This window comes from Convolutriloba macropyga, chromosome 14 (assembly GCF_964194025.1).
Source record: "Convolutriloba macropyga chromosome 14, txConMacr16.3, whole genome shotgun sequence".
Taxonomy (NCBI): domain Eukaryota; kingdom Metazoa; phylum Xenacoelomorpha; order Acoela; family Convolutidae; genus Convolutriloba; species Convolutriloba macropyga.
In genome coordinates, this window is record NC_134481.1 from 47,079,604 (window position 1) to 47,104,703 (window position 25,100).

Genomic DNA, 25,100 nt, shown 5'->3' on the forward strand with positions numbered 1-25,100 from the left:
CCGTAAACATCTTCAAAACCATCAAATATTATAGACAACGGAATTAATCATTATCTAGTTTTGCCCATAATCACCTTGATTTTACGTATTTGCAGCCTTATCGTACTTTAGCCCCAACCCACTCAGCTATTTTGTAAAATTCGCACCCTGGTAACTCTTTAGCGAAATCTCTATCGAAGATCTGTTAACTTTGATTGATCAATTACTACTGTTTGCTCTGCAAATTGTGAAACGATTCATAGTGACATTTTTCAATTAGTTGACAAATAAACTTTTATAAATGGGCATTACCCAATTGATCCAAGTACATAATTCTGGTTAATTTCATCGACGAATAGCTGCAACAGTTTGTTGTAATTTATTGACCAAAAATAACTTCCTCGAATTTTTGAAAATTTTAAAATTTTTTGAAGTTTCTTTGCAGTAATATGGGTACTGCAACTTCGAGCTTTTCACAATCTTACAGCGAATCGAGGTCAAAACGGAAATCAAAACGAAATTATTCAACTGTTTATAACTCGCCGTATGTTATAATCGACCGTTCTCGTTTGTATCCTAACCGAACCCCAGAAATTATTCACAAATCTTTTCCGCCAGTTATTCAAGCCAATCACATCGATTCACTGAGAAGTTATTCAATTGAAAGAAGTTTGAGCAGATATAGTTTAAAGTCGTCTCGGCGAAGTTTATTTTCTGTTAGCGACGATTCGGGTTTTCATTCAGGTAATTATTTTTGTCCCAACATTTATAATTTACAGGTGAATATTTATCCGAGTCTCGAATTTTTTATAGACAAAATTAGAAATCTGTATGGTCATTATCTAATGTCACAAAAGGTTGCTGTCTTTTGAAAACTACATGTTAACTATGTTTAATTAGTCTTATTGTAAAGGTTCAGAAACATTTTGCACGCTCAAATAAAATTAACATATCAGCTAAATGTTTTCGTAGTTTTTAAGGCGAGCACAAGAAAATAATTATTTTCGTAGTTTTTAAGGTGAGCACAAGAGTAAGGCAAATATTTTGTGTAATAAAAACAATTTCCAATTCTCTCATGATATAAGTAAAAAAAGTTGTTCACAAGAAATAATGCTTTAAATTTTTTTTTCAGAAATTCCATATTTCTGTACAAATGACCAAAAACTAACAGAATTTTAGCAAAACATAACTATTTAAGATATCACAAGATGCAGCATTAGCAAATATTCAAGTGCTTCTAGCTTAAGGCTAAATCCTTTTTTATCAAATCTTCCATTTTTTACGTGAAGAAGCGTTTATAGTTTCACGCTCAGTAGTTCTTGCGTCAAAGTAAGAAGATTTAACAATTTCTTGATTTTTGTGAACGATGATTTTTTCTGATCAATGTGATGCTTCTACAAATTGATTGCCTAAGAAATTTTAAACAAGAATCCCATTAAAACAAGTAAAGTTATTTGTTTGTTTCAACATTTTGTTGATCCAGAGACAAAACATATGTTGAATAATACGTAAATAAAATAAGTTGAGGAACCAATTACTTATTTTTTGATAACCCTGAAATCAAATTTTGAATTTTTTCTGTAATTTTTTGTAAGAACGATTTCAGCACTTGAAACTGTTTACCCTCGTTATGAGTCCTATCGCATTGTTTCTTAGAGGTACTCATACCCATAGAAGAGAAAATTTTCTTGTTTTGAGATAATAACAATGATTCAATGTATAATTATCGAGTTGATGACAAAAGACAACAGAAACAACAACGACAGTTGCTTTCATTGTCTTTTGAGGCAATCAAAGATTCAAAATTTTCTGTAAAATTTTACCAGACAACAAAAATGGAAGGATTTATTACGTTTTAAAATGTCGGTTGATAACTAAAATTTCACTTTCAGTTTAGTTGAAATGGTTCATTATTTTGATGTAATCGAAAGCTACTAGAGAAAACTGTGCATAGTACAGAAAAAAATTCCTTTGGTTTTGCTACATTTTGCATTTTGGTACCCTACACACACTTTTCTGTTTAATTGCTTTCGAGCGAAATTTACATTAATTATTGTAAACATGTTAACCTTTTTAGGTAAAACTTTTGCTTGACCGTTTTAACTTCGCTCTTGACTTTACGCTCTTGACTTTTTCCTTATGCGTGATCTCGTTTTCTTTCTCATTCGCAAGTGTCAGAAGCCGAACTCAAGTGATGGAAGTTCACTACTAAAACTCAAATCAAAAGTCCTTCAAAATTGGTTGATTTTTTCACTTTAGTTTTTATTAGTGGTTATTAATAGCCGCGTCAGCAATTCCAGGCTGCTATTATTGCGCTCCTAATTTTTTTTACTTAGTCTAACAGATTTTTGTTTCGTATTTGACTTTCAATGACTTCAGTGACTTCTACTGCTTTGCGGTTAAAATTTGTTTTCGTGATGTCATTTCTTCTTTTTATCATTTGCGTAACTTGCTTCACTAAATAATTGACTTCTGAAATCACTTATGGAACTTTAAATTTTATGAACATTTATTAATTAAAGATCAATACTGTGCATCTAAGTAGTGCCAATTTTATATGCCCTAATTCTTGAGTGTTAGTCTTGAGTTTTTGATTTCGAAAATCAATTTTGAAAAAGCTCTTATAGGGCTTTTTCCTTATAGACCGTTTGTGTCTCAAAATGACAGTACGTATCTAACCCAAAAAATTAAGTGGTCTACTAAAGGACTTTTGGTCAATCTGCCTATCTTGTTTCCTTAGTTTTTTCAATTCATGGAATGCCACAAGCATCTATCGCGGCTATTTTCCGGCAATCTGCCGGCTATTTTAATTGTATATAATAACCTCTGATGAAGTCATTTAACGCCTCCCTTAGTGAATTTGGTTACTCTACTCCCCTCCCCCAACTGACGCAGACTGTAAGAGATTTGAGCTCCTACTAGTCCTTCGACAGCAAGTCTTCCGACTTTAGTCGGTTATGTTTTGTAATCGCAGTTCCTGTCGATTTTTTTCAAATTTATTTTACTCATTCGTAAGCATTTTTCCTGTCCAAAATTGCTATTTACAAATGAAATTTTTTGCTAATTTAAAATATTGGTTTCATAATTGCAGTTGAACTTCATTTATGAAGCAATTCTTCGATAGCAATTCTTCCGAGGTTAGTCGGTTATGTTCTATAATCGCAGTTCCTGTTGATTTTTTACAAAATTGTTTTATCATTCCTAAGCTTTTTTCTTATCCAAAATTGTTATTTACAATTGAAATATTTTGCTAATTTAAAATATTTACTTTTTAACTCTTATTGCCATTTTAAACGAGATTTATTAGCATTCTGCTAGCTAATGCTCTTATTGGAGTTTTCTTAATAAATTGAGAAATAAATTGAGTTATGTTTCTATTTAGGTCACCATGGAGCTGGGCTATCTGCAGCTGGGTCTGAGAACCAGTTTGGTGGTGTACCGCAGGGTGCCTCGCAAAGGAAGGGGAGCAGTGCATGCAGTTCACACTCTAGCATTGCAAAGCGAGAGAGTAACCCACTTATGCAGGCATCACCTGCTAAAACATCTGCCAGGTTACACCAATCAAAACAATAAAATAATCTATGTTATTGTTTGTTTGGATCGGTTCTGTTATTGGCCCCCTCACCCCCCCCCCCCCCCCCCCCCCGAAGCCACAAAATAATGTACCCCTTGCTACATCCTATATTTCGTAGAAAATCATTATCTCTTCAACGACGCATGCGCTTCAGAGGACGAGGGGGGTAAGGATCTCAAACAGAAAAGATCCTTAAAAGGTTTTCAAGACTAAGAAGTATTCATTTTCCGTAATGGACTGGTTTCAAATTAGTTGGGATTATTATAGTGAGCCATGGAAAATTTTAAAAATTGCGATAGCGGATACTTGAAACTACTGAATAGAATTCATTAATAATTTATTCCTCATAGTAAAAAATAATTGATGAACCGCTTGTAAAAACCAAGAGTAAAATGGAAGAATTAAAAAGATGTAGGAATGTTTCGAAGTATTTGTTGTTGCACGTAATTATAGACTGCCTATGAGATTTTAACGAGGATCGGCCCATCAAATGCATTTTTGGTTTGAAGATGTGAAAACTTTTTATCTTACTATTTGTATACATACGAAAATAAGTATTTGAACAAAACATTTATACTTTTTTAAACGGAGTGACCAGCAACAGACGATGTGCATGCGTGCCGAAAGAGGAAATCTTTTTCGACAGAATTTTTGCATTTTAAACTTTTAGACTTTTTTTTCATTTTCAGCATTCTAATCACATCATAAATAGGAACCAACATAGAATGATTAAGAATTGCTTTAAACAGCTTAAAAACTACACGCAAAGTATTTGAGGATAATTAATTACCAGCTGGCCTAATTCTTTTGTAAACCAATTTATTAGGGAAAATAGTCAAAACATTTGATGCTTTATAAAAAGAATATTTATCGACATTTGTCTATTGGCATTTTTTACCAAATTTTTGAAATATCCTTTGGCTTCCTAAACTTTTAGTTAAAACGTAGACAGCCCATTTTTTTCAAAAACAGAACAAATGGAGTACGCATCATCTCCAAAAGAAATTCAAAAATATTGGCATAAATAAATGCAACTTTTTCCAATAATTCGATTTAAAATACTTAATTATTAAGACGCTTCTGTTTTGCGGGCACGTTGTTTATCATTCAGTGACTACTAGTGGAAAAATTTATACTGTTATATTAATTGTTCCGACCCCCACTTTAGTGGGGAAGGAGGAACTATATACTCAAATGGGTTTTTTTTTGTTCAGTCAATTTTGGCCGATCGATATAATCATCGTAGAGAGTTGTGAGTGGTATCATTAGAAAGCCAGTCAAGCGTAGAATAAGGAATTAAAAAGATTCTTTCATTTTACGCTTTTTTTAGGTAGCTGTCGAGGTTTAAATTTTTGTGAAAAGTTGCTGTTTTTATTCACATTTTCAGTATTTTTGACCAAATTTTTGTCAATTTTGCTTTAAAAAAATGTAAAAACTCTTAACTGTACTGCTTTTTTTCATTTCTAAAGATAAAAGAGGGTTGCTGAGTTGTTCGATCCGATTTTTTTGGCCACAGTTTTTGCTAATTTTTTCAAAAATCAGAATTTCGAGAAAAAATAGGAGCGTATTTGCTTTTTTTTTTAGCCCACTTGCTTTAAATTTGATGGAAGTAGACACCTTAAGACTGCGGTCGAAATCTTCTTAAGCTCAGAAACGAACTAGTTGTAATCCCGCTGGCTTTATGAGTCTTCTGGATTATAATTTTGCAAGTTTTTTGCAAATTTAAACTCGATAATTACAAAAAAAGGCATTATTTATTTTTTGACAAACTGAAAATTTTGTTTAAAAGTTGATCTCTTTCGCACTCGTTTGAACAATTGAATGTTTTGTTAGACGCGCAGCAAAATCTGGGTTGATCTTGATCCCACCGTGGATCCTTACGATAAAAAACGTTTTAGATTTAAATGGGGCGCGACCTTTTTTTCAAAGCATTTCCGCTATGTAAATGTTTTTATGTAAATTACTGAGAAGAATCTCAAACTAGGGCTCAATTAATGACAGATACTATTTGCAAAAAATATGTCTAACGAAATTATAATATGGTTTAAGAGTTAAGGTCATGGTTTGTATGGCTTTGACCAATTGTTTTCGTAAAAATTTTATAGACTTCTTGAGTTTTGCTTTCATTTGTTATACTTTTTGTAGCCCAACGACTTAGTGTCCCCAATCAAAGATGCAGTTAATTTTTTAGGAGATATAGATGAACCTAGACATTTCTTTCAGTTGTTATCTAATATCTCTTATGACTTTGAATATATTTGTTTTAAGAAAAGATCGGTGAATTTTTGAACTTTGCCACTATTTTATCTTATTTCTCTTAACTTCGGCGCAGCCTCAGTAAAAACAGGCAAATACAAGTTCCGTGTGAGTAATACTTTATTGTTGGAAACGGATTTTTTGTATTCAATTTTTGTTTTCCTTGTTTTCATGCTACGCGTTTTCAAATAATTTTTTTTCATTTTTGAGCATAATTGCATTTTTTATTGGTCCATTTCGTTTCCTTCTCGAACTATCACATTGTTGGCAAATCTAATTGAAAGAAAGCATAGTAGAAAATTTGAACAGCGTTGGAAAAATGCGTATCTGTATAAATTAGTTGTATTTGTTGAATAGTTTATGCTTTATGGGCTGAGACCAAAATATCTCGCAAAATTTTGTGGATTTTTTGTTGTTTTTTCTATGTTTGTCTTTCCTTTTGTTGTTGTCCGCCATATATCTGATAACGATAGGTCTCAACTGCTTCCCCAGGACGTATAACTCCACCCAGATAAAGATTTCAGTTTATTGCTGTTTGTTTTAATAACTTTCAAATTAAATTTTTTAAAACAGTTTTTTTCAACTGTCTCTTTTTGCTTTCAATTTGGTCATCATATAACTCAATCTCAATGATAATTTTTCCCAATTACGTTTGATGATTCATACACTTCTATTGTGCTTTGTTATACGTTTTGACTGATTGCTTCGACCATTAATTTCCAAAAGAAAGTTTTCGAGATTTATTTGCTGTTCAAATTTCGGGTTTCTTTCTGTTGTCGTGTCTACGTTGTCCTTTTATAGGGAAGGCTCGTTGATGTTAGGATGAGGAGAAAAGGATGATTTACAGTTCTTGCGGGTAACATCTTATAAGTATAGTGCCTTGAATAGTGTGATGTCGTAAAATTGTTTGAAGTTTTGGCTTCCTTGTGTGTTATTTATGTATTTGTTATTTTGTGGGGTCGTGGCTTGGTCTCATTAATAATAGGCCCAATTGGCTTCCGGAGTTGTTACATTTTAATCGATCGCTTCCTGTTGAAATCCTAAATCTGTTATGACTTTTGGAAACATTTATTTCCAAATCAACTTTGGGTTTTTGAGCTTTGTCATTTTTGAAAATAGTTTTTTGGTGAAATTGTAGGTTAGTCTTTGTAAACACAGGTCACAACCCGTTTGCAGTGAGCTAAAATTTAACCCTTGTAAGGGTTTTAGCTTCAAACTTTTATTCCTCAGCTTTTTTACTACTTTTACTACGAGACTTCATAAAATGTTTGAGATTTTTCTATATTTGTACATTTTAGAGGATTATTGTTTTCTTTTTGATTTATAACAATAATCGTAAGTCCCATTGGCTTTAATGTTTTGCGCAATTGAATTCGATTGGACTCTGGTATGTCTTAATTGCTTGCTATGGAGATATAAATGAAAATTAGAGTGATTTCAGGTGATATCTAATGACATTAATAACTGTGAAGTTAATTGTTTTCAAAAATAGAAACGTATTTTTTAACTTTGCACCTCTTTGCTATTTTTTTTACTTTTTATCGACCTGTTAACCAGTCGCATTGAGAACCAGTCCCATAGTTTTTCGAATGAAGTATAGGTTAAACTGTTTTGTTTAGATTTTATCTGACGCGAGTTTGATTTTTTTTTTATTGTAGACATCGAGTTGTGGTCGTAAATAATGTTTGTTTTTTTGATTTTTTAATGGTGGTTTTTAGTAGTTCTATTATCAAAAACTGTCATCGGCCCTCTAGCGTGGCATTATCATATTCCATTGGTTGTTTATTGAACGATATCTATGTTTCTGATCTCTTCATCATTTGGTAGCCAATTAAGTTAAGAATGTGTATGAGCGGGGTCGAAACATTATGTGCGTTCGCACATCACCGAGCCTCCTTGTTTAGCTTAAAGAAATATAAAAATAATTCAAGCGCTCCTCTTGATTTTTATAGTTCGTCAATAACTTCAAACTTCAGCGTGTACCGAGCGCCAAGTAGAAATAATTACTGGACAAGTGTAAAGTTAATTGAAATTCAGTACTAACTCATAGACTAATTTCAGATATAAAATACGGATGAGTACGGGACTCGAATCCCAGTTTTAGAGGCCCATGAAGCTCTGCCATATCCTCCTCCTCACTGTTTCTGCTGGAATGTCGTTCTTAACCTACTTCGAAATAACTTGTGTTAAGCGAAAACGCTAAGAAAAATATATTACTCATAGTACTTGCAAAAAACACTTGCAGCACTGATTTACACTTCGAGTTCTGTACGGGATCAGTTGTAGATAATTATAATTTCCAAGTTTAGTGAAATCTAATCTGAAAACGCGCTAATGGCAATTTCAAAGTGCTTTAAAACTGTGTCTAACTCTTAAGACATTTGTCGTTAAGAGTTAAACCCCCTCCATGGACCCTTATATCATCACTAATACGGTTTATAAGTTTCTCGATGTGCGTGATTTGATCTAAAGGCTCTATCTTGGTTGAGTAAATTTATCAATGTAACAGATACTGTGTGAAGTTTTCTCTTAAACAAAGGGATCAATTAGCCATTGATGTGTTCAATCTTTCGTCTGTTCTGGTCAATTTCGGCATCTACTGATCGAAGTTTTGTAATCAATAATGTTTGAACTAAATAGCCGATCATTGTTTAACAGTCAAATTACAATTTTTTGACTTCAAATTGAATGTTTTTTAAGATCTTTGACATTTTAAATTGTTACGTAATTATCAGACTGACTGTTTGCTAAAAAAATCTTTTGACTCAAAACGATATTTAATACTCATTTCATAACTTTTTTTAAATTGAAAGCCTCATTTTATTGAATTTGATCAAAATTTTGAATTTCTCATTTTTTAGAGCTGAAATGCTAATTTTGGTACATTTAAAATCCTGTGATGATAAAAAAGTTCTAGGCCTCGTGACCTACTTCGCTTAAACTAAATACAATTTAAATTCACATTACTTCACGTTGCGAGGTATGCTATACAAATTCTGTTCATCGCTTAAAACTAGTCCAATGTTTTGAATTATCGCCGTTAAATTTACTAAACATTTGAGGAAACTAGACGTTTAATTGAAGTTAAATTCAGTCCAAAATGTGGTATACCAAACGATTGTTAAGATCCATTATTACCAAATTTTGTAGCTGTTTGAGTGTTAAATTGCTCTAAGTTTACTTTTGGCATGTGGCTACTACTATTCAAATATAATTGAAATTACTTTCAAAAAATTTGCTGCAATTATATATTCACAAAATTGGCTATTTGAAAGTTACAACTCAGAAATTTCCCCGAAGACAAAATGTCGATTTGTTTGTTTTTACTCCTTGTTTTTCCCCAATTTCAGGCAAGTTAAACATTTTGGACAAATAAACAATTGTTGTTCGGTTTTTACAATTTCTCGCTGTTATAATTTGAATTGATCTCAGCTTGACTTCATTTATGAAGCGACCAAATTCTTAGTCACCGACTTGGATCAAAAACTTGTTTGTAGCTATTAACGTTGTTTATATATTTATTTAAGCGTTCTTTAATGTGTTTTTGTGGGGGCAAATTTGAAGAAGAGCTTGAAGAAAATTTTAGTTGAAAACCGATAAAGTTGACTAAATTAAGAAAAGTGACTTTTATAATAAATTTATCCAGTATATAAATGTGATCATGGAATTTAGCGTTTTCACTCTTCACATTGCGCTCAAAAATTCAGGATATCACTTAGAATTTTATTTTTCGAGCAGTTAATTTTGAATACCTAAAGTTTGGGCTAATTTGATATTCGTGTTCAATCACTCGAATTTAAAATTTGCCCATATCAATGATATTAAACTCTTGGAAAAGTATTGTAGTTTAAGGCTCCTAGGATTTTGGAGCTATAATAGAACCTCTACCCCTCCCCCTCTCGCCATTTATAATTGAAATTTTAACTACTTGAAACTTGCAATTGCCTATAATAACTCTTTGTGTAACTCTTAGCGAAACTCTTATTCCCAATTGACTTTTGAACGTACAATTTTGTTAACGGCCGATGAAAACCGATCCTTATAGTTGTTTTTTTTCAGTGATTCAAGCACGACCTCATCAAACAAAGCATCACACGTGACCAGTGCCCTCCCCGCTATCCATCCAGGCCACCCCCGTCAAAGACCAGATCTTGACAGCTTGGACGGTCGGGTTCCCTTAGCCGATATACCTCAAGACCTAAACCTGATCGCCTCCGCGCGACGTCCCGATTCCTCCTGTGGGGGTTCCCAAGCAGGAAGCGATCGGAGCAGTACCCGAAGCGGGACCAAAGGATCATCGTCAAACGTCGGGGGAACCCAGTGTTCTATTGAATCTGGAACCCAACAGGTCAAGATGAGTGCCGGTGGGGGTCTGGTGATTGCAGATGGTACCTTTTTCAACTCGTCCGGAGCTTCTATTGACAATCTTACGGACGATTCGCATTCGAATAGCTCAAAGGGAATGGAAGAAACTGTTAGGAGCTTCGTCGATTGCAACGAGGTAAGAAATTGATTGTCTGCTCTAAGAGTTCTGAATGCCATTGCTTACTATTTTACGATTAGCTAGAGTTGTCTGAAATAAGCTGTCATGCGCTATAGCCATCATCAATCATCTCACTATCTACATGCATATTTGGTAAACCGTTGAATTGAAAATTGTCGGATTGAGTAATCTGATAAGGTGAAAGAAATAACTTACCAGCTAAGTTATCCTTGACTAAACTGAATTATCATGCAAGCTATGTATCACTTCTAGTCATATCTCTTTAAGTTGAGCTAATTTAAACTATCATTTGATGCGTTGAAAACCTTGTCATGATCTTTTATTCAACCAAAAATCAATAGGGTTGAGTAATAAGCGATTCATTACCAATTTCAATCGGTTGAATTTTGTGTGGCACTGGTTTTGGCTGTTTTCCTGACTTACGGTCAATTCTTGTGTTTTCATAAAGATTCATGGCTAAACTTAATGAATGCGAAGCCATGATCTTTCAAAACTCCATTTATATGGGTCTAGGAAATAAACCCCCAAGGAAAAAAAAAACATTTTAAATTTGTTCGTGATAATTTGTTCGGTTGTGATAGATTCATATCAAGTCCCATGGCCCGCGAGGCATTGCCAAACGCGGCAAATGCGCAGCTTGTTAAAAGTCAAGTTGGGGTTTATTTCCTATCTAAAATTAAGTGGTTTTTTTCCGTGGGTTTTTCCGAAACCAAATTTATATTTGGAGTCCAGCAATTGGATCGGCAATGTTCATTCTTACATAACGTTCCATCACGTCAAATGACATACAATGTATCAAGTTAGAGAATTAAAAATGTCTCCCTGTTCAACATCATCAGTAATCTATTAATAGCAATTTAATTATATCTTTTCCTGACATCAATTTCACAAAAAAATTTTTCAAAGTGCTTAAAAAGTTGAGAAACGAAAATTTTTACAGAATCTCTTGAAATCATCACTTCAATTTTTCAACAGATTTTCAGTGATCCGACTTTTGTATCTTTCAGCAAACCAGTATTGACTTCAAAAACACTTCAGGATGACATGTGGTTTTTAACGCCATATTATTAGCAAAAATTCAAAATGGTCATAAAACCAGCAACAGGGAAAGGTCGCACATTTTTTTTTCAATTTTTCACACCGTTAATTTAGAAGCCGAATGTGTCGTCCATTTAACCCCAGCCTTACTCGGATTGAGAGGCTCGTTAATGATCAAAATTATCCAGCAAAATCGCAGCCATGATCACACCCATATAGACAATAATGAGTAACATGATAAAAATGCCTTTTGCCAACCCCAACCCCCCCCCCCCACCGTACGGTTTAATTGTCTGGTCTTTAACTCACCTGAGTAGACCAAAAGTGTAAAAAAACAGTCGTCGTATCTACCAGAGGTGAATTTTATCCCAGCCATGTTTCCTCATATTGGTGCATTGTTTTCCAAAATCACCACAATAAACTACAAGTAGCGTAAACTAGACTTTTCTTTTCCTATTGATTTAATAACTGCATGGATTAGAAGACCAACAGGTATTATAGATCCTAAACATATGTCCGGCGTGGGCTAACTATGTCACTTTAATATGTATGTATATATAGATATTATCAGGTACTTGCATTACGTAACATATACTCAACGACGCTTTACTAAAGAAAGAGTTTTTCCATTATTAATGGACGAAAATTGTGCGAATGTTCAGAAAACCTAAAAAAAAACAACGCTGAAGTTTCAAACTATTTTATCATTTCAAAAGAATTGGTTTGATGTTCAAATAAAACATGCTAATAGATTTTGCCTCCCGGAAAGTTAACGTTAGAATTTTGCTTTATTTTTTTTCATGCAAGTATGTTTGACCATTTGGCTGTAATTTCAATTTAATTTTTAAAAAATACAAAAATTTATTTGAAGTATTAAAATAATTAATAAATTTTACTTAATAATATATAAAATTTAGTTTTTAAATTTAAAAAATATTAAAAAATAAATATATAAAATATATATTAAAAGATATATTTATTTCCATGGCTCATATTTCATGTAGGGCAAAATTCTAAAGGTGAAATTGGAGGCCAATTTTTACCCAGTAACAGTCAGTATAAGAAAATAGTCAAATGTCAGCTAGTCTAATATAACATAGCCAAATATTAATATTTGCTGAAGTGTTTTAATGTTTTTTTATATATATATAGTCGAACACTTTTATTAATTAGTATTTTGCAAAGCACGTTATAAGCAAGCTTTCTGAAATTTTATCTTTCCTATTTTTCTTTCAAAATTTTTGCACTTTGTTCTATTTTTAGCAAGCGCTATTTCATTGAAAACACCTTTTGTTGAGAGTTCAAAAATAAATTCCTCCAATTAATTGTTTGAAACCCTAGCATTCAATCTTGGAACTACAGACGTATAGAGAGAATTTCAAATTTTAAAAACTGTAAAACAATTGCGAACTAGTAGTGGTTTAGTTAGTAAATTTCTTATCAGAGCTTACCAGTGTGGTAATTTCCATACAAGTTCTAATATCCTTTCACACTAACCATATAAGAACGCATTTGAAACAGAACTCTCAACTTAACCCACAGAAATCCCGTATGGCTTGTAAAGTGCCCCCTAATATTGCATTGTTTCACAACCGTATACTCAATTTTGTCTCTTTCCCATAACCCATAGAACGTGGAATCTTTTGCTTTCTGTTGAATTCTTTCATTTGAGTGATTCTGGTATTTGTGTCCACCGTAAAGGTAAACTTTGACAAAAATCGAAATTACTCGAAAGCGGAATTTTGTTATAACAACTTTGCCTCGACATTCTGGTCTTTAAGCTCAAATTCCTTTTGAAACTTCCGCTTAAAATGGAAACATTATTAGATTTTAACGGTATATAATTTCTGCAAAGGTACTTACAAAATTTGAAGTTCTTTGTATAGTCTAGTGTTGTAATATTGCTGCTCAAAATGGCGATTATTGTTTCAAAGATTTGAGTAAAAACAATTGAATCTAGTTTGCTAGTCGTTCTGCCTTTCTGGGCTATTAAAATGTAATTCGCGGGCTGTTTCAACCTGTTCCCTCTTACCCCGATAGTTGGCATATTTTAGCGCAATATTTATCCCATTTGCCCTCTCAGTAAAACTTTTGAACCATTTTAAACTCGAACGACCTTACCTCCATCAAAGTTTGAAACTTACACTCAATTTCTATACTAATAATCTTCAGAAATTCTTGCAGCTTTTAGACATAAAATTTATAACCGTAATCAAGCTTAGTATCAACACAAAATTTAACAACACATTTCAATTTTTTTGCGTGCCATTCTAACTTTATTAGTTGAAAAGTCACGTTATTATTAAATGTTTTCTGTTAATTTCAGTAAAGCTTATAACTTCTGACAAAGAAAACATCAAAATTGGTCAAAATTTACTTCAATTAGTTTAGACTTAATTCAAAATGACAGTTCGTAACTCTTTACCTGTAAACCCCAACCGAAATTATCGCTTGCCTTTAGGAAATAATTGCCAAAATCCGCCCACGCTTTATACATTTTTTCCACATAAACGACCCCCAGAAAACCATCAAAATTTGATAACAAATTTCCAAATATCAACACCCGCTCAAAATATTCCGTGCCTCAACAACACTTACCCATTTACCCAAAATCAAAATGCTCAGAGACAAAATATCCGACCCAGCTTTACCAATAACGCATCGCAACAAAATTCTTCAAACCAGGACTTTCGTCACTCGAAATCTTATGAACGGCAGCAAAGTTGGCTAAGTTACAGCAATTTTGAAACCGACTATTTAAGTTTTCACTTGGCTGTTTCACCTGGTCAATTTAAACCATCTCATCATAACATTGTTACTAACAGAAATTCACATACACCCGCTATATCGCCAGGCCAGTTTAAAAACCCCTACGGTGCTTCAAATCGAACCTCCCAGATCGCTGACATTAGTCAGATTCGCCGCCCGGAACGTCTGGATGGGTTATTTTTGGCCTCACTGCGAGAGCCCACGTTTGTCAACACCGAAGGCTCTTCAGTTTATAATGTTCGTGAAGCTGCGAACAATCTTCAGCTAGCTTTGCAACGTGAACAAAATATAAGGCGGCATCGGAAGTCACAAGTGGGAGATGGCGGCGGTGGTGGAAATATTTGGAGTAAAGCGGAAATGTATAAACATAGGCGGAGTTTATCCGCTTTTCCTGTCAGCAATTCAAATCCATCAACGGTTCGTTGTTGAAATAATGGTTAGATGACTGCTTGAAGTCCCTGAGAACTTCTGGCGTTTATCGAGTACCCCGAAGCGGTTCGAAATATTAAGTCAGAATTTCGAAGTGTCCTCTGCAGAGACGTAACCATACTTAAAAAAAGAACGAAACGCGCACGTTTTAAAATGACGAACGTCAACGGAAGTCAACTCCTGGCTAAGTAGCAACTTCTGGCATTTTAGCTTCTGGCACTGCAGACTTTCGGCATTATAAAATGTGCGCATGAGTGTTTTAAGATGCTTTGAGGTTTTCAGTCCGTCGTTTTGATTATTTTTTTCCTTGCCATCCATCAAATTATACGTACGGGTCCTCAAATAGTGACCATGTGAATGAGCATAATTTGTATCCTAATTTTTGGAATTTTTGAGAGAAAGCTTCCTATTCCTTTATTGCATTTCCTTCTAGATCCTGTTTTACGTGGTCTATTTTTGATTCGGGGAAATTGATTTTTTCTGACTCTTTTTGTTCGAGAACCAATTTATTGTTCACCATTTTATTAAGACTCATGAGTTCAATGTAAAAGATTTATTAACAAATGAATCACATTCGGTTGTAATAACCAGATATAATTTTAATTAGTGAAAATATTTTTAGAGCTTGTCAATTTAACTCATAAGTTATGCTGCTTTCTGTCCGTTTTCTCAAAATAAAATTAGTAGAGATACGCACATTTGATGCGCAATTCAAAAACTTGTTACTTCATTTTTAAAAACAAAGTTGAGCAACTATTTTAGTCTTTTTTATGGAAACATTTCTCTTGACCGTTTTGCTTTTTCAAGTGACTTTTAAGTCTTTCAATTTTAAGCAAACTAAAGCTCTCCCCGACTGAAAATGCCCTCCCCGACTCCAAAAAAGCAATCGGGCCCCCTTGTCTTTTGAGAACAAGTCAGTTCAATTTATTAATTAATCTGAATCGAATTTTGTAGCAATAATATTAGTCCTGCTGTCTTTTTATGTAAATTTTCTCTTGACAATTTTCCTTCTGACGCTTTTAACTTTCGTCCTCTAAAATGTGATAAACATGTAAAACCCGGAGGTCATTAAGTGATCGAGCAGATCTTAGCAACTTATGCCTTACTAGTCTCTAAGTATGCGACTCACAAAAACTGTTCAGACAAAATAATGATGTGAATGGTGGTTCTAAATCTTAAGAGTTTGACCCCTTACTCCGTGCACCCTACCATATCCTCCATCCACCTGGTCAGTTAGACCCCTCGTCCAACCCTCCATCCAAACCCCCGCCACTGAAACTCCCACTCCGCTTACACCCAAATGCTGGCATCCCTAAGCCCCAGCTGGCTACTACGGAACCGAAGCCAACCGCTCACCGGTCGTTTGAGAGCAATTCGCCCCACGTTAGTTGGTTTTGTGCAAGTTATTTTTATCAAGTTATTTACTCGCGTTACACCTATTGATGATGTTTTGTGGAATCTGATTTCCAATTTCTATTTAAAATCCGATCGGATTGAAAATCGCACCTGATGACTTATAAACGAACTTTTTTGGTTTTTGCTTAGATATATTAACTGTTACTATTTAAGTCGGAATTAAAAATTTTGATTGTTTGGTTGTATTGTTTTAATGCTCGATTTAGCTGGTTGCGTGACACAGTCAGGCCAATGATTCAGAATTCTTTAGAATGTGATAAAAACTCTGAACCATTGTTGAGAATTGTCATTCAATTTTATATCCAGTTTTTACCAAACTCAGTTTTCTGTGGTTTGGAGCGTTTGATCTCAAAAGTAATTTTGGATTCCAGAACTGCTTATATTTTTCTTACTCTCGCCATGATCTAAAATTCGTTTGCAATAATTCACGGCAATTAAAATTATTGAATTAGACTCATTTATAGGAGTTGGTCTATAGTTTGGATGAACGTTGTGGCTAAATTACTATACCAATTGATTTTTTTTTAATTTTGCTAGTCGTTGTCAATTTTGCTAATTTTGTTTTTGATAAAGTTTGTGATTTCAATAAATGTGATTGGAAAACTTTTTCTTGCATCTTGCAGCTTAGATTTCATTTTGCTTTTTTGCAGTTGTTTCGTACTGATTTTGACCTTTCGGTTACCAAAACTATTGCTGGAACTAAATTATAGTTTTTGGGCTTGTTTCAAGAGAGAATCAGCATGATTCCGTGCAAGTCCACTTTTGACATGGTAAATATATCTAATATTTGTATATTTTCAATAATTTCCAAGAAATAAGTTCTTTTTTTACGTACTAGTTTGTTCAGCATCAATATTTTTATAACGGGGCCATTTTAATTGTGTAAACTTATCATGAATTTATCAGCTTTATTTAATCTAAAAGCAAAATTTCAGCTGCCTTGTGCTTGCCGTTAACTTTGAAGTTTCAGTACTTCAACACAAAATATAATTTGCATCTTAAAAGAATTCTTGTCTATCGAGGTAACTTTAATTAGCGATTTTTAGGGTCTATATTGTGTGATTCTGTTTCAGAGTTTATCAGAAGACAACCACTCGGAAACAAGTGAAATCAGTCGCCAATTAGGTCCTGGTTTCCTAGACCTGGGAAGCGGCAATGGTGCCTCGAGTGCCGCAGAATTCCTGGGCATGCGACCTCCCCCTGGAACCCTTCCTCACCACAATTTAGATCCAAGCGGAACTGCTAAACCAGGAGCAGGCCATGAGGAAGAGGAGGATAATTGTGTGGATCCGACGGATGCCACATTTCGCCGATTCGGAGTTACAAGGAAAGCGGGGTGGCTTGAGATCAAACACGTGCTGTTTCTCAATTCAAAGTGAGTATTTCAAATTTACCAATGTTGATAATCAAAAACTGGGGGTGCTTCCCATTATACCCCTCCTAGATTAGTGGTCGTGAAACCTATAGCCCTCTCAATCGTGGTAATTATTGTAGCAGGGTTACAATTTCGTTCGTTGGTGGTGGGGGTATAATGGGAAAGACCCAAAAAATTTAATGTTTCCAGAATTTTGCTATCTTTTTCGCGATTTTGGTTTTATAATCACAAAACCTGAAAACAGAACTGGTTGTTTTTATATACTTGAAAGATTTGGTTTTAATAAAAATATTCTCAAATCATTTGGTGATTTTCATTTTGAAAATTAATACCTCATTGTGTTTTTTATTAAAGAAATCAGAAAATTGCCTGAAACTCATACTTAGCAAATATCCATTTCCAAATTTTTCGAGCTGCACTGCATTGAGTCGCTACAACTAAATATCTCAAATCTAGTACCGTATTTTTGGAACCGCGATAAGCCAGTTCAACCTCAGATTTTTCTCGAACATAATGATGTCTTGTTTCTAGAAAGAAGAAATTAGAGACAGCTCCTAAGCGCAAGTGGAAGAGATACTGGGCCTGTTTGAAGGGACATTCGATGCTGTTTTACTCCATACAAACAGAGTTGCCGTCCATAGACGAGAACAGTGTCCCAGAACTGGTTCTAGGTAAGGATATCAAACTATTTTTTGTTTTCCGCCCCCCCCCCCCCCCATTACTCCCAAGAGATTATACACTTGTCTTGTCGAAAATTGATGTACGTATTTATTGTCAACATTAATTCAACCCTTTTTGTTTCAAAAAGTGGACAGCTTCTGATCTTCTCCGTTATTGCCCCCCCCCCCCCCCGTAAGTTATGCGCACCTCAGTTATGAAAAACTTGCCAGTAAGCCATTGTGGTTATATAGCACATGCTCTTGAGTTAAAAATGTGTGGACCCAATAAGCGTGGAGGGGGCACAAAAAGATACAATTCCCTTAAGATATTCGTATTTCAATTTACATGTATTGTGATCTACTAAACTAAACTTACTAAACTCAGAAGTCACATATTCAGCGTTATCTCAACGTAAATGACCTTCATAATACTATATTGGCTAATTCATATGTCAACATTCTTAAATTTGGGTCAGAGTCCGTTATAATCTGCAGTCTCTGCTAGTTGTCAAATATGCTGAATACTCTCTTGTTCATGCGTCAAATGCTTATAAGTTGTGCGTACTGATTCTGTCTAAGATTAACCACCATTTTGACCTCTAAGCTGACAAAAATTGCTTACGGTTGATAAGGCTTGTGGTGTTAAGAGTATGCGTTGCAGAACAGATCTTTTCCACAATCCCCCCCCCCCACCCACCCACCCCCTTAATCAGTGGATCAGAAAAATATTCTTCTGGTTCAAAATTGTCAGCTTTTTGTAGGTATTGAGAACTCGATTGCGCAGCCGATTCCCGAGCACCCCAAGCGCGAGAATGTGTTCTCTCTCAGCACTTTCCACGGCAATGTATACCTCTGTGAGGCGCAGTCTACCGCAGAGTTGGAAAACTGGATCACAGCTGTCCATTCTTGTAAGTTTTGCTTTATTTTCATTTATACACCCCCCCCCCCCCCCCCAATAAATATCGGAGTCTTTGGTGTGACTAAACTGATCTCTGTTTTTAAAGACGGATCTATTCTGTCCCCCCCCCCAAATGTTTTTATGACCCCCAGTTACAAATTATATGTTGTTATATAGCACGTTACTATGTAAGAAAATAGCACGTGCGCCTGGCGGTCATAAAAAATTTATGGTCACTAAGCTGGGGGGGGGGGGGGGGGTCATACTTATTAGATGAAAGTATGAATAACAGCTTATAATGGTGCTGAATTATTCGCTACGGGTGCAAGAACAAGAGCGTGGTACCTAATTTTTAGAGCGACCTAACATTAAAACCCCGATTAACCTTGTGAAATCTATAAATTGTATTTTATATTTTATGCTGCGTTTAATGATAGCAAGAGTTAGCTTTATTGATCTAGACCATGTCATAAATCTAAAAACCAGATTCTCAAACTGACTTGAAAGATTTTCGAGAATTTTGATAATTATGCTCGCATTAGTCCTTGAATGGCGTTATGATCAAAGATAAATTATATGAAGATCAGTCTAAACATTTGTACAGCCTGAAGACCAGCTTGTAAACTCTAAAACCGGATCAATAAAATGTATCCATAATTTGGTGTAGAGCTTTTATTTCATCTTCATTGGTTTCATCTCAATTTTTGATGTGTGTAGTAAGTGATGTGGACTAGAACATTCAATACATGAGATTTTATAAACTTTGTCAATTACTACCATATCTTCGGAAGAAATAATTGATTTTTTTTCAAAATCAACTCTAGAGTATATCAATGAATGAGCAACTGGAATCATTTAAGGAATATTTTTTTACATATGACAAAAGAACAGTCAAAAAATTAATTAATACTGAGATATCAAATTTTGTGATTTGATCACTTAAAATATCTCGCGAGCACTTAACCTTTTGTTTGTATTCTTAAGTTTCCATTTCTGAATAATAAAGATATCGGAAAAGAAATATTTTTTTAGGTTGTGCGAATGCGATAGTTCTCAGAGGTCAACAGGCAAATCCTGGGAAGCCATCTTCGCAGGCAAACAGTGGCAGTGGAGGTCAAGGGGGCGCTGGACAGGGTCAATCTGGGAACCCTGGAGATGCAAGTAGTGGGAGTACTGTCTCTATAGTCACGGAAGAGGTCTGTCCAAAAATATTTTTTGTCTTCTTTCTTGGCAACACTTTTCTAAATATTTTTATCAAAATTTTCTCTCCACGGGTAATATTTCTATGAAAACGGTGTTATTGGGAAATCTTTTATGGTGCAATTATTGGGAAAAAGGTTTACAGGATTTTTAAGGCTTGAGTGTTTAAAAGAGCTCAAATGTGCGTTTCCATTGGCATCTTTTAATTTCATCAACCAACGATAAACATTCTCACCAAATATCAGAAAATTTCACGAAGCTAAATAGCGAAACTTTTGACTTATTATTAGCTTATAAAGTTATTTACGAGCTTTGATGTTTGGTTAAAAAATTGTTAAAATTCTTTTAAATGATTTTTTAATTACTTGACTGCAATGTTTGCCAGGTGCGCAAGTGTGAACAGAGAATAGACATGGATCTGAAGATGAAGAAGATGGCAGAGCTTCAGTTGTCAATTATGAATGACCACAAGACCAGACAGGCTGTAGAGCTACAAATCACAAGCTGGGAACAGAACCTCGAACAGCTCAATTGCGACCTATACAGGTTACATTTTTGCGTAGAAGATATTTCCTCATATCTGTCGTCAATTTTTTGCCGTTTCTCTCGAGACTCAAATACAATCTTCCTTAATCTAACCAAAAGTACTTTTTTATATATTGAGCATTTATTTAACTGCTCTCGAAGCAAGTTTGAAGCAATTGTAAAAGCCATCATTTTTCTTTGGATTTTTAAATTTTTATGGCATCCATAATTCCGACGCTTTTTTTAATCAATGAAGTAATTTACTTTTTTGTTTCGGTTTTGATTTTAATTCAAATTCTAAATTACGGTCAAGAGAAGCTAATTTCATTTTTCTTCAATAAGTCTGTTTTCTTTGCTATTTTAGCGAAATAAACGTTTAATCGGTAGTTAATCTTGCTCAATTTTTTCGTCTGGACTATTTCCTATTAAGCACGCTTTTTTACGTTTAATCATTCATATTGTTTTTGTTAAATTTAGACTCAATTATGTCATAAAACACAGTACTTTACTTAACCAGGCGTTACTGGGTTCCGCTTTCAATTTTCCCGTGTTTGGGTTAAATGGGGAATTTAACTGACCGCCATTAAAACTAAATTAGAGTTTAAATTGTTTACGGAACGCAACAGACTTGGTCCTACTTGTTAAAACGTCATTCAAGTTTTACAAAATTGTGTTGACAAAAAGCAAAGTTTTATTAATTTGCTCCGGTTCAAAATGTTGATAAATTTGCTACTTTTAGAATAATGGATAATTTTGACAGTTGTCTGTGACCTCTTTTTCATTGTTTTTGTTTGTTTTTAAATACGAAGATTTTTGAGGTCAGTTTTTTGTGACGTTATAATACAACTTAGTTAATAACTTCAGTAACTTTACTACTCTACGGGTTATAAACGCAACATATGTATGAAATTAAAACTTCCGAAGCAAATACGGCGTTCATTAATAGCTTGCGTGGGAAACTAGAATCGTTATCTCTTCAAAGCTTTATGAAAACAATAATTGTTCTGAAAACTGATTTTTGCTTTCTTTTTAACTGAAATATATTGCTACTTGTACTTGTTATTATCGACAAAACTATGCTGCTTTTGACGAAAGCAAAACTATTGCGCAACTTTGATAAACAAAAATGTTGAACATACATTATCTATCTAGCCTTTCTGTTGGTATTATCTTTGCCTTAATTTTTTATTGCTTATGTGATAGTAAAAGGTTATTTTCAGATAAGAGATTAGTGGAGTTTCAGAAGCGCGATATAATTGTTATTTATGGCCGACGTTCCTCAAATTGATTAATTATCACTGCTGTTATTTCACACCGTCAGGTATTTTAAAAAAAATTGCTCCAAAGAAAGTTGGTTTTTTTACTTTTCTGTATCATATACCAAAGTTGGCTGTGTTAAGATGCTCCAAGCATAAATGCTCAAGAGTTTAAGCAATGATTATATTTTCCTTTTTTGTTTTTTTCCAACTTTTGAGATTTTTTTTGGCTGGCGATGTTCAAATGATCTGCTGGTCAAGTCGTGGTTCCAACTTTTTGATTCAATTTTTGGGATTATATTTGAGGACTTGTCCTGCTATGTTTTTAATTCGCTCTAACTTTTTTCGCTTTACACAAGTCACCACTTTTCATGTTTGACTTCTGACGTACCTCTTACTTTTTCAACTGAATGGAATATAGAATTGATTCCGCAACTTTACTCAAAAATTTTCAAAGTCTGAAGGAGAAATCAAAAAATCAAAAGGAAGGGGATAAAGCCCGCTCACTAAGAATTGTTGTTTAAAGATTTAGTGCATTAAGTTATCAAAGTTCCTTAAAGTAAACTGCTAATTGGTATTAGTATTAAGCTTGTTATCTTCCAATATAGAAGTTGAACTCGCCCAATTTTTTCAATCTAATGAAACTGCGGACAAATTAAAACAATTAAAACACTTTGGAACTTAGAATTTTTTTTCGTGTGTTAAGTTATGAAAGTTCCTTAGAGTATACTGCTAACAGGCGTTAGTATTAAGCCTGTTGTTCCTCAATTTCAATGGAGAATCTGCCGTATTTTTCTAGTCTAATGAAACTGCAGAAAAGATATAGAAAATTTTTTGACACAGAAAAAATATTAGAATGTTGTCAATTTTTCTCTTTATTTTTTCTACAGTTTCAATCCTAAAAGCGGTAAGTGAGGTCAGCGGCGACTATTTTCCGGCAATCTGCCGGCTATGTCAGAAATTTGAATTTCAAATCAACTTTGAGAACTGTTTGCCTCAATTTTAAATTGAAAAGAAAGTTTAAGTTTTACCTTATATCAATTTTTCTTGACTCGTTCTCTGATTAATCACTTTGGATATTTTAATTAAATTTTTTAAAGAAATTTGATTTAAAATTTATTATAAAGAGCAATATCTGAGTGAATTTTGTTTTGTGGATCTGATAATAAAGCGTTTGGTTTTGCGAACACAAGAAATGCAAACTTTCTTGACTTTTCACGCGATGCTTCGTAAATGCTTATGTTAGGTGCTTAACATGGAAAAATTTGTAAAATTGTTTTCCATTTGTCCGAAAATCAAAGTGCTTATTCGTTTGTCTAGGTGCTTATCTACCACCTGAAAACTTATCTGGTGTTGCAGGTTGTGAATATGAAGAGGTTCAATATCTACGAATAATTATTAGGGACACTTCAAATTAATTAGTCTACACGAATGAAAATAATAATTCGACAAACGTGCTCAAATTAACAGTTTTTAGTTGAAAAGCTTCTGTAATCTTATTCTGACTGATCTTTAGGCTGAAATGCTATGCCTCATCATTACAAGGAACCGAATTGCCCAATCCCAGAACCCTTCTTTCGGCAGTCTCAAAAGAGACCAAGATGCATCTCTCTCGCCTCAATGTCTTCTCGGCCTCATCTGTTCACGCCCTCCTCTCTGGCAAGTGTGTGTTGCTGATGGAACAGGAGGGGGCTGCCATGGCCGGGGGTGTGATAAGTGGGAATGAGTCTACAGCAAGTGGGAGTTTGGAGAGGGGGAGGCGAAAGATGTATCACCACTCGGTAAGTTAAGAAAGTTGGAAGTATAACTTTTCCTGGTATACCCCCACCCCCCCCCCCGGTTGAATATAAGCACCTGTAATTGAAAATTTCACACCAAGATTATGCTGTATATTGACTCGGTCATAGCTCTTATCAGACGAACCATTATCAGTGAAAAAACGCATCATTTTGACCAAACAGGCTTAAGAAAACCAAATTTTGTTTGGTTATTATGAAAAGGGAAGAGATAGAGACAAATAAGACAGAAATCCGGAACGATAAATTGAAATTTGGAGCCTAGCAAAAAGTTGACTCTTTAACTTTGTCCAAATGTTTCACGGGGTCTTTCCCATTATAGCCCTGTCCCTCCCCCGTCTAAGATTAGCGGTCATAATATAATCTATAGCCCTCAATTACCGTAAATTACCATAATCGGGGGTTATATTTTTGTAGAGGGGGCTGTATAATTGGAAAGATACATTTCACGTATGTAAATAACTTTCCCCCTTTCAGAACAATCGCGAAGTTTCTTCGTCTCGAGACAGCCAAAAGTCTTCAGTTGCCAACCAGCAGAACTCTGTTGCTAACAGGAACAGTCAGGAAGCTCCCAGCAGTCGAAGCAGTTCTGCCAAAAAGACCAATCAGGTTGAACCTCCCAGACACAACCAATCAGCTGCTAATGACGTCACGGTTAGTCAAAAATAAATTCGTTAAATATTTGCTGAGCTATGATCATGATCGGTGTAATTTTCTCAATGTTTTAAATATCGCATCCGCAGATAAAAAGCATTAAAAAAGTAACTTGAATCAGATAAGAGTTTTATTTTTTTAATTTGAAATTTGATTTAAGATATGATTTTTAAGATGATGTTAGGTGCTTAACATGGAAAAATTTGTAAAATTGTTTTCCATTTGTCTGTCCGAAAATCAAAGTGCTTATTCAATAATCTGGGTGCTTATCTACCACCTGAAAACTTATCTGGGGTTGCAGGTTGTGAATATGAAGAGAGGTTCAATATATCCAAAAAATATTAGGGACGCTTCCAATTAATTAGTCTACACGAATGAAAATAATAGTTCGCTTGACTTCCTTTATAGAAGAGTATATTACAAGTCTTTCAAGAAAACTTTATCAAGTTTTCAAAGTGAGCATACGACACAGTGATCTGAAGTTGGATTTAACTACTAAATAAAAGTGTAAATTTTTAAAAGCGTAGGAAAATATTTCGAACATGCTTATTTATATGATCCGGTTATTTTTCCGGACCTTTTTCGTTTGTACCCCTCCCCCCCCCCCCCACCAACTTAGTGGGTACATATTATTTGCAGCCCCCAGACGCACGTGCCATATTTTTACTTAATGATTTATTGTGTAATGACACGTGCTCTGTAATTGGAGGGGGCGCATAACGTACTGGGGGGGGGGGGCACAAACAGGAAAGATCCATTTTTCCAATACTTT

At 34.5% G+C, this 25,100-nt stretch overlaps 1 protein-coding gene across 8 annotated transcripts in view; it reads left to right on the forward strand.

Annotated features, from left to right (window-relative positions):
• The window catches only part of LOC142353189 (uncharacterized), a 137,166-nt gene that overhangs the window by 98,491 nt on the left and 13,575 nt on the right, over positions 1-25,100 (forward strand). For all 8 annotated transcript variants that reach the window (XM_075405406.1, XM_075405413.1, XM_075405410.1 and 5 more), the window contains exons 7-15: positions 3,362-3,530; positions 9,869-10,310; positions 17,039-17,340; positions 17,872-18,011; positions 18,761-18,907; positions 19,930-20,093; positions 20,483-20,643; positions 23,395-23,659; positions 24,152-24,328. In XM_075405406.1, coding sequence (XP_075261521.1) covers positions 3,362-3,530; positions 9,869-10,310; positions 17,039-17,340; positions 17,872-18,011; positions 18,761-18,907; positions 19,930-20,093; positions 20,483-20,643; positions 23,395-23,659; positions 24,152-24,328 — 1,967 coding nt within the window. The remainder of the gene's footprint in view (positions 1-3,361; positions 3,531-9,868; positions 10,311-17,038; positions 17,341-17,871; positions 18,012-18,760; positions 18,908-19,929; positions 20,094-20,482; positions 20,644-23,394; positions 23,660-24,151; positions 24,329-25,100) is intronic.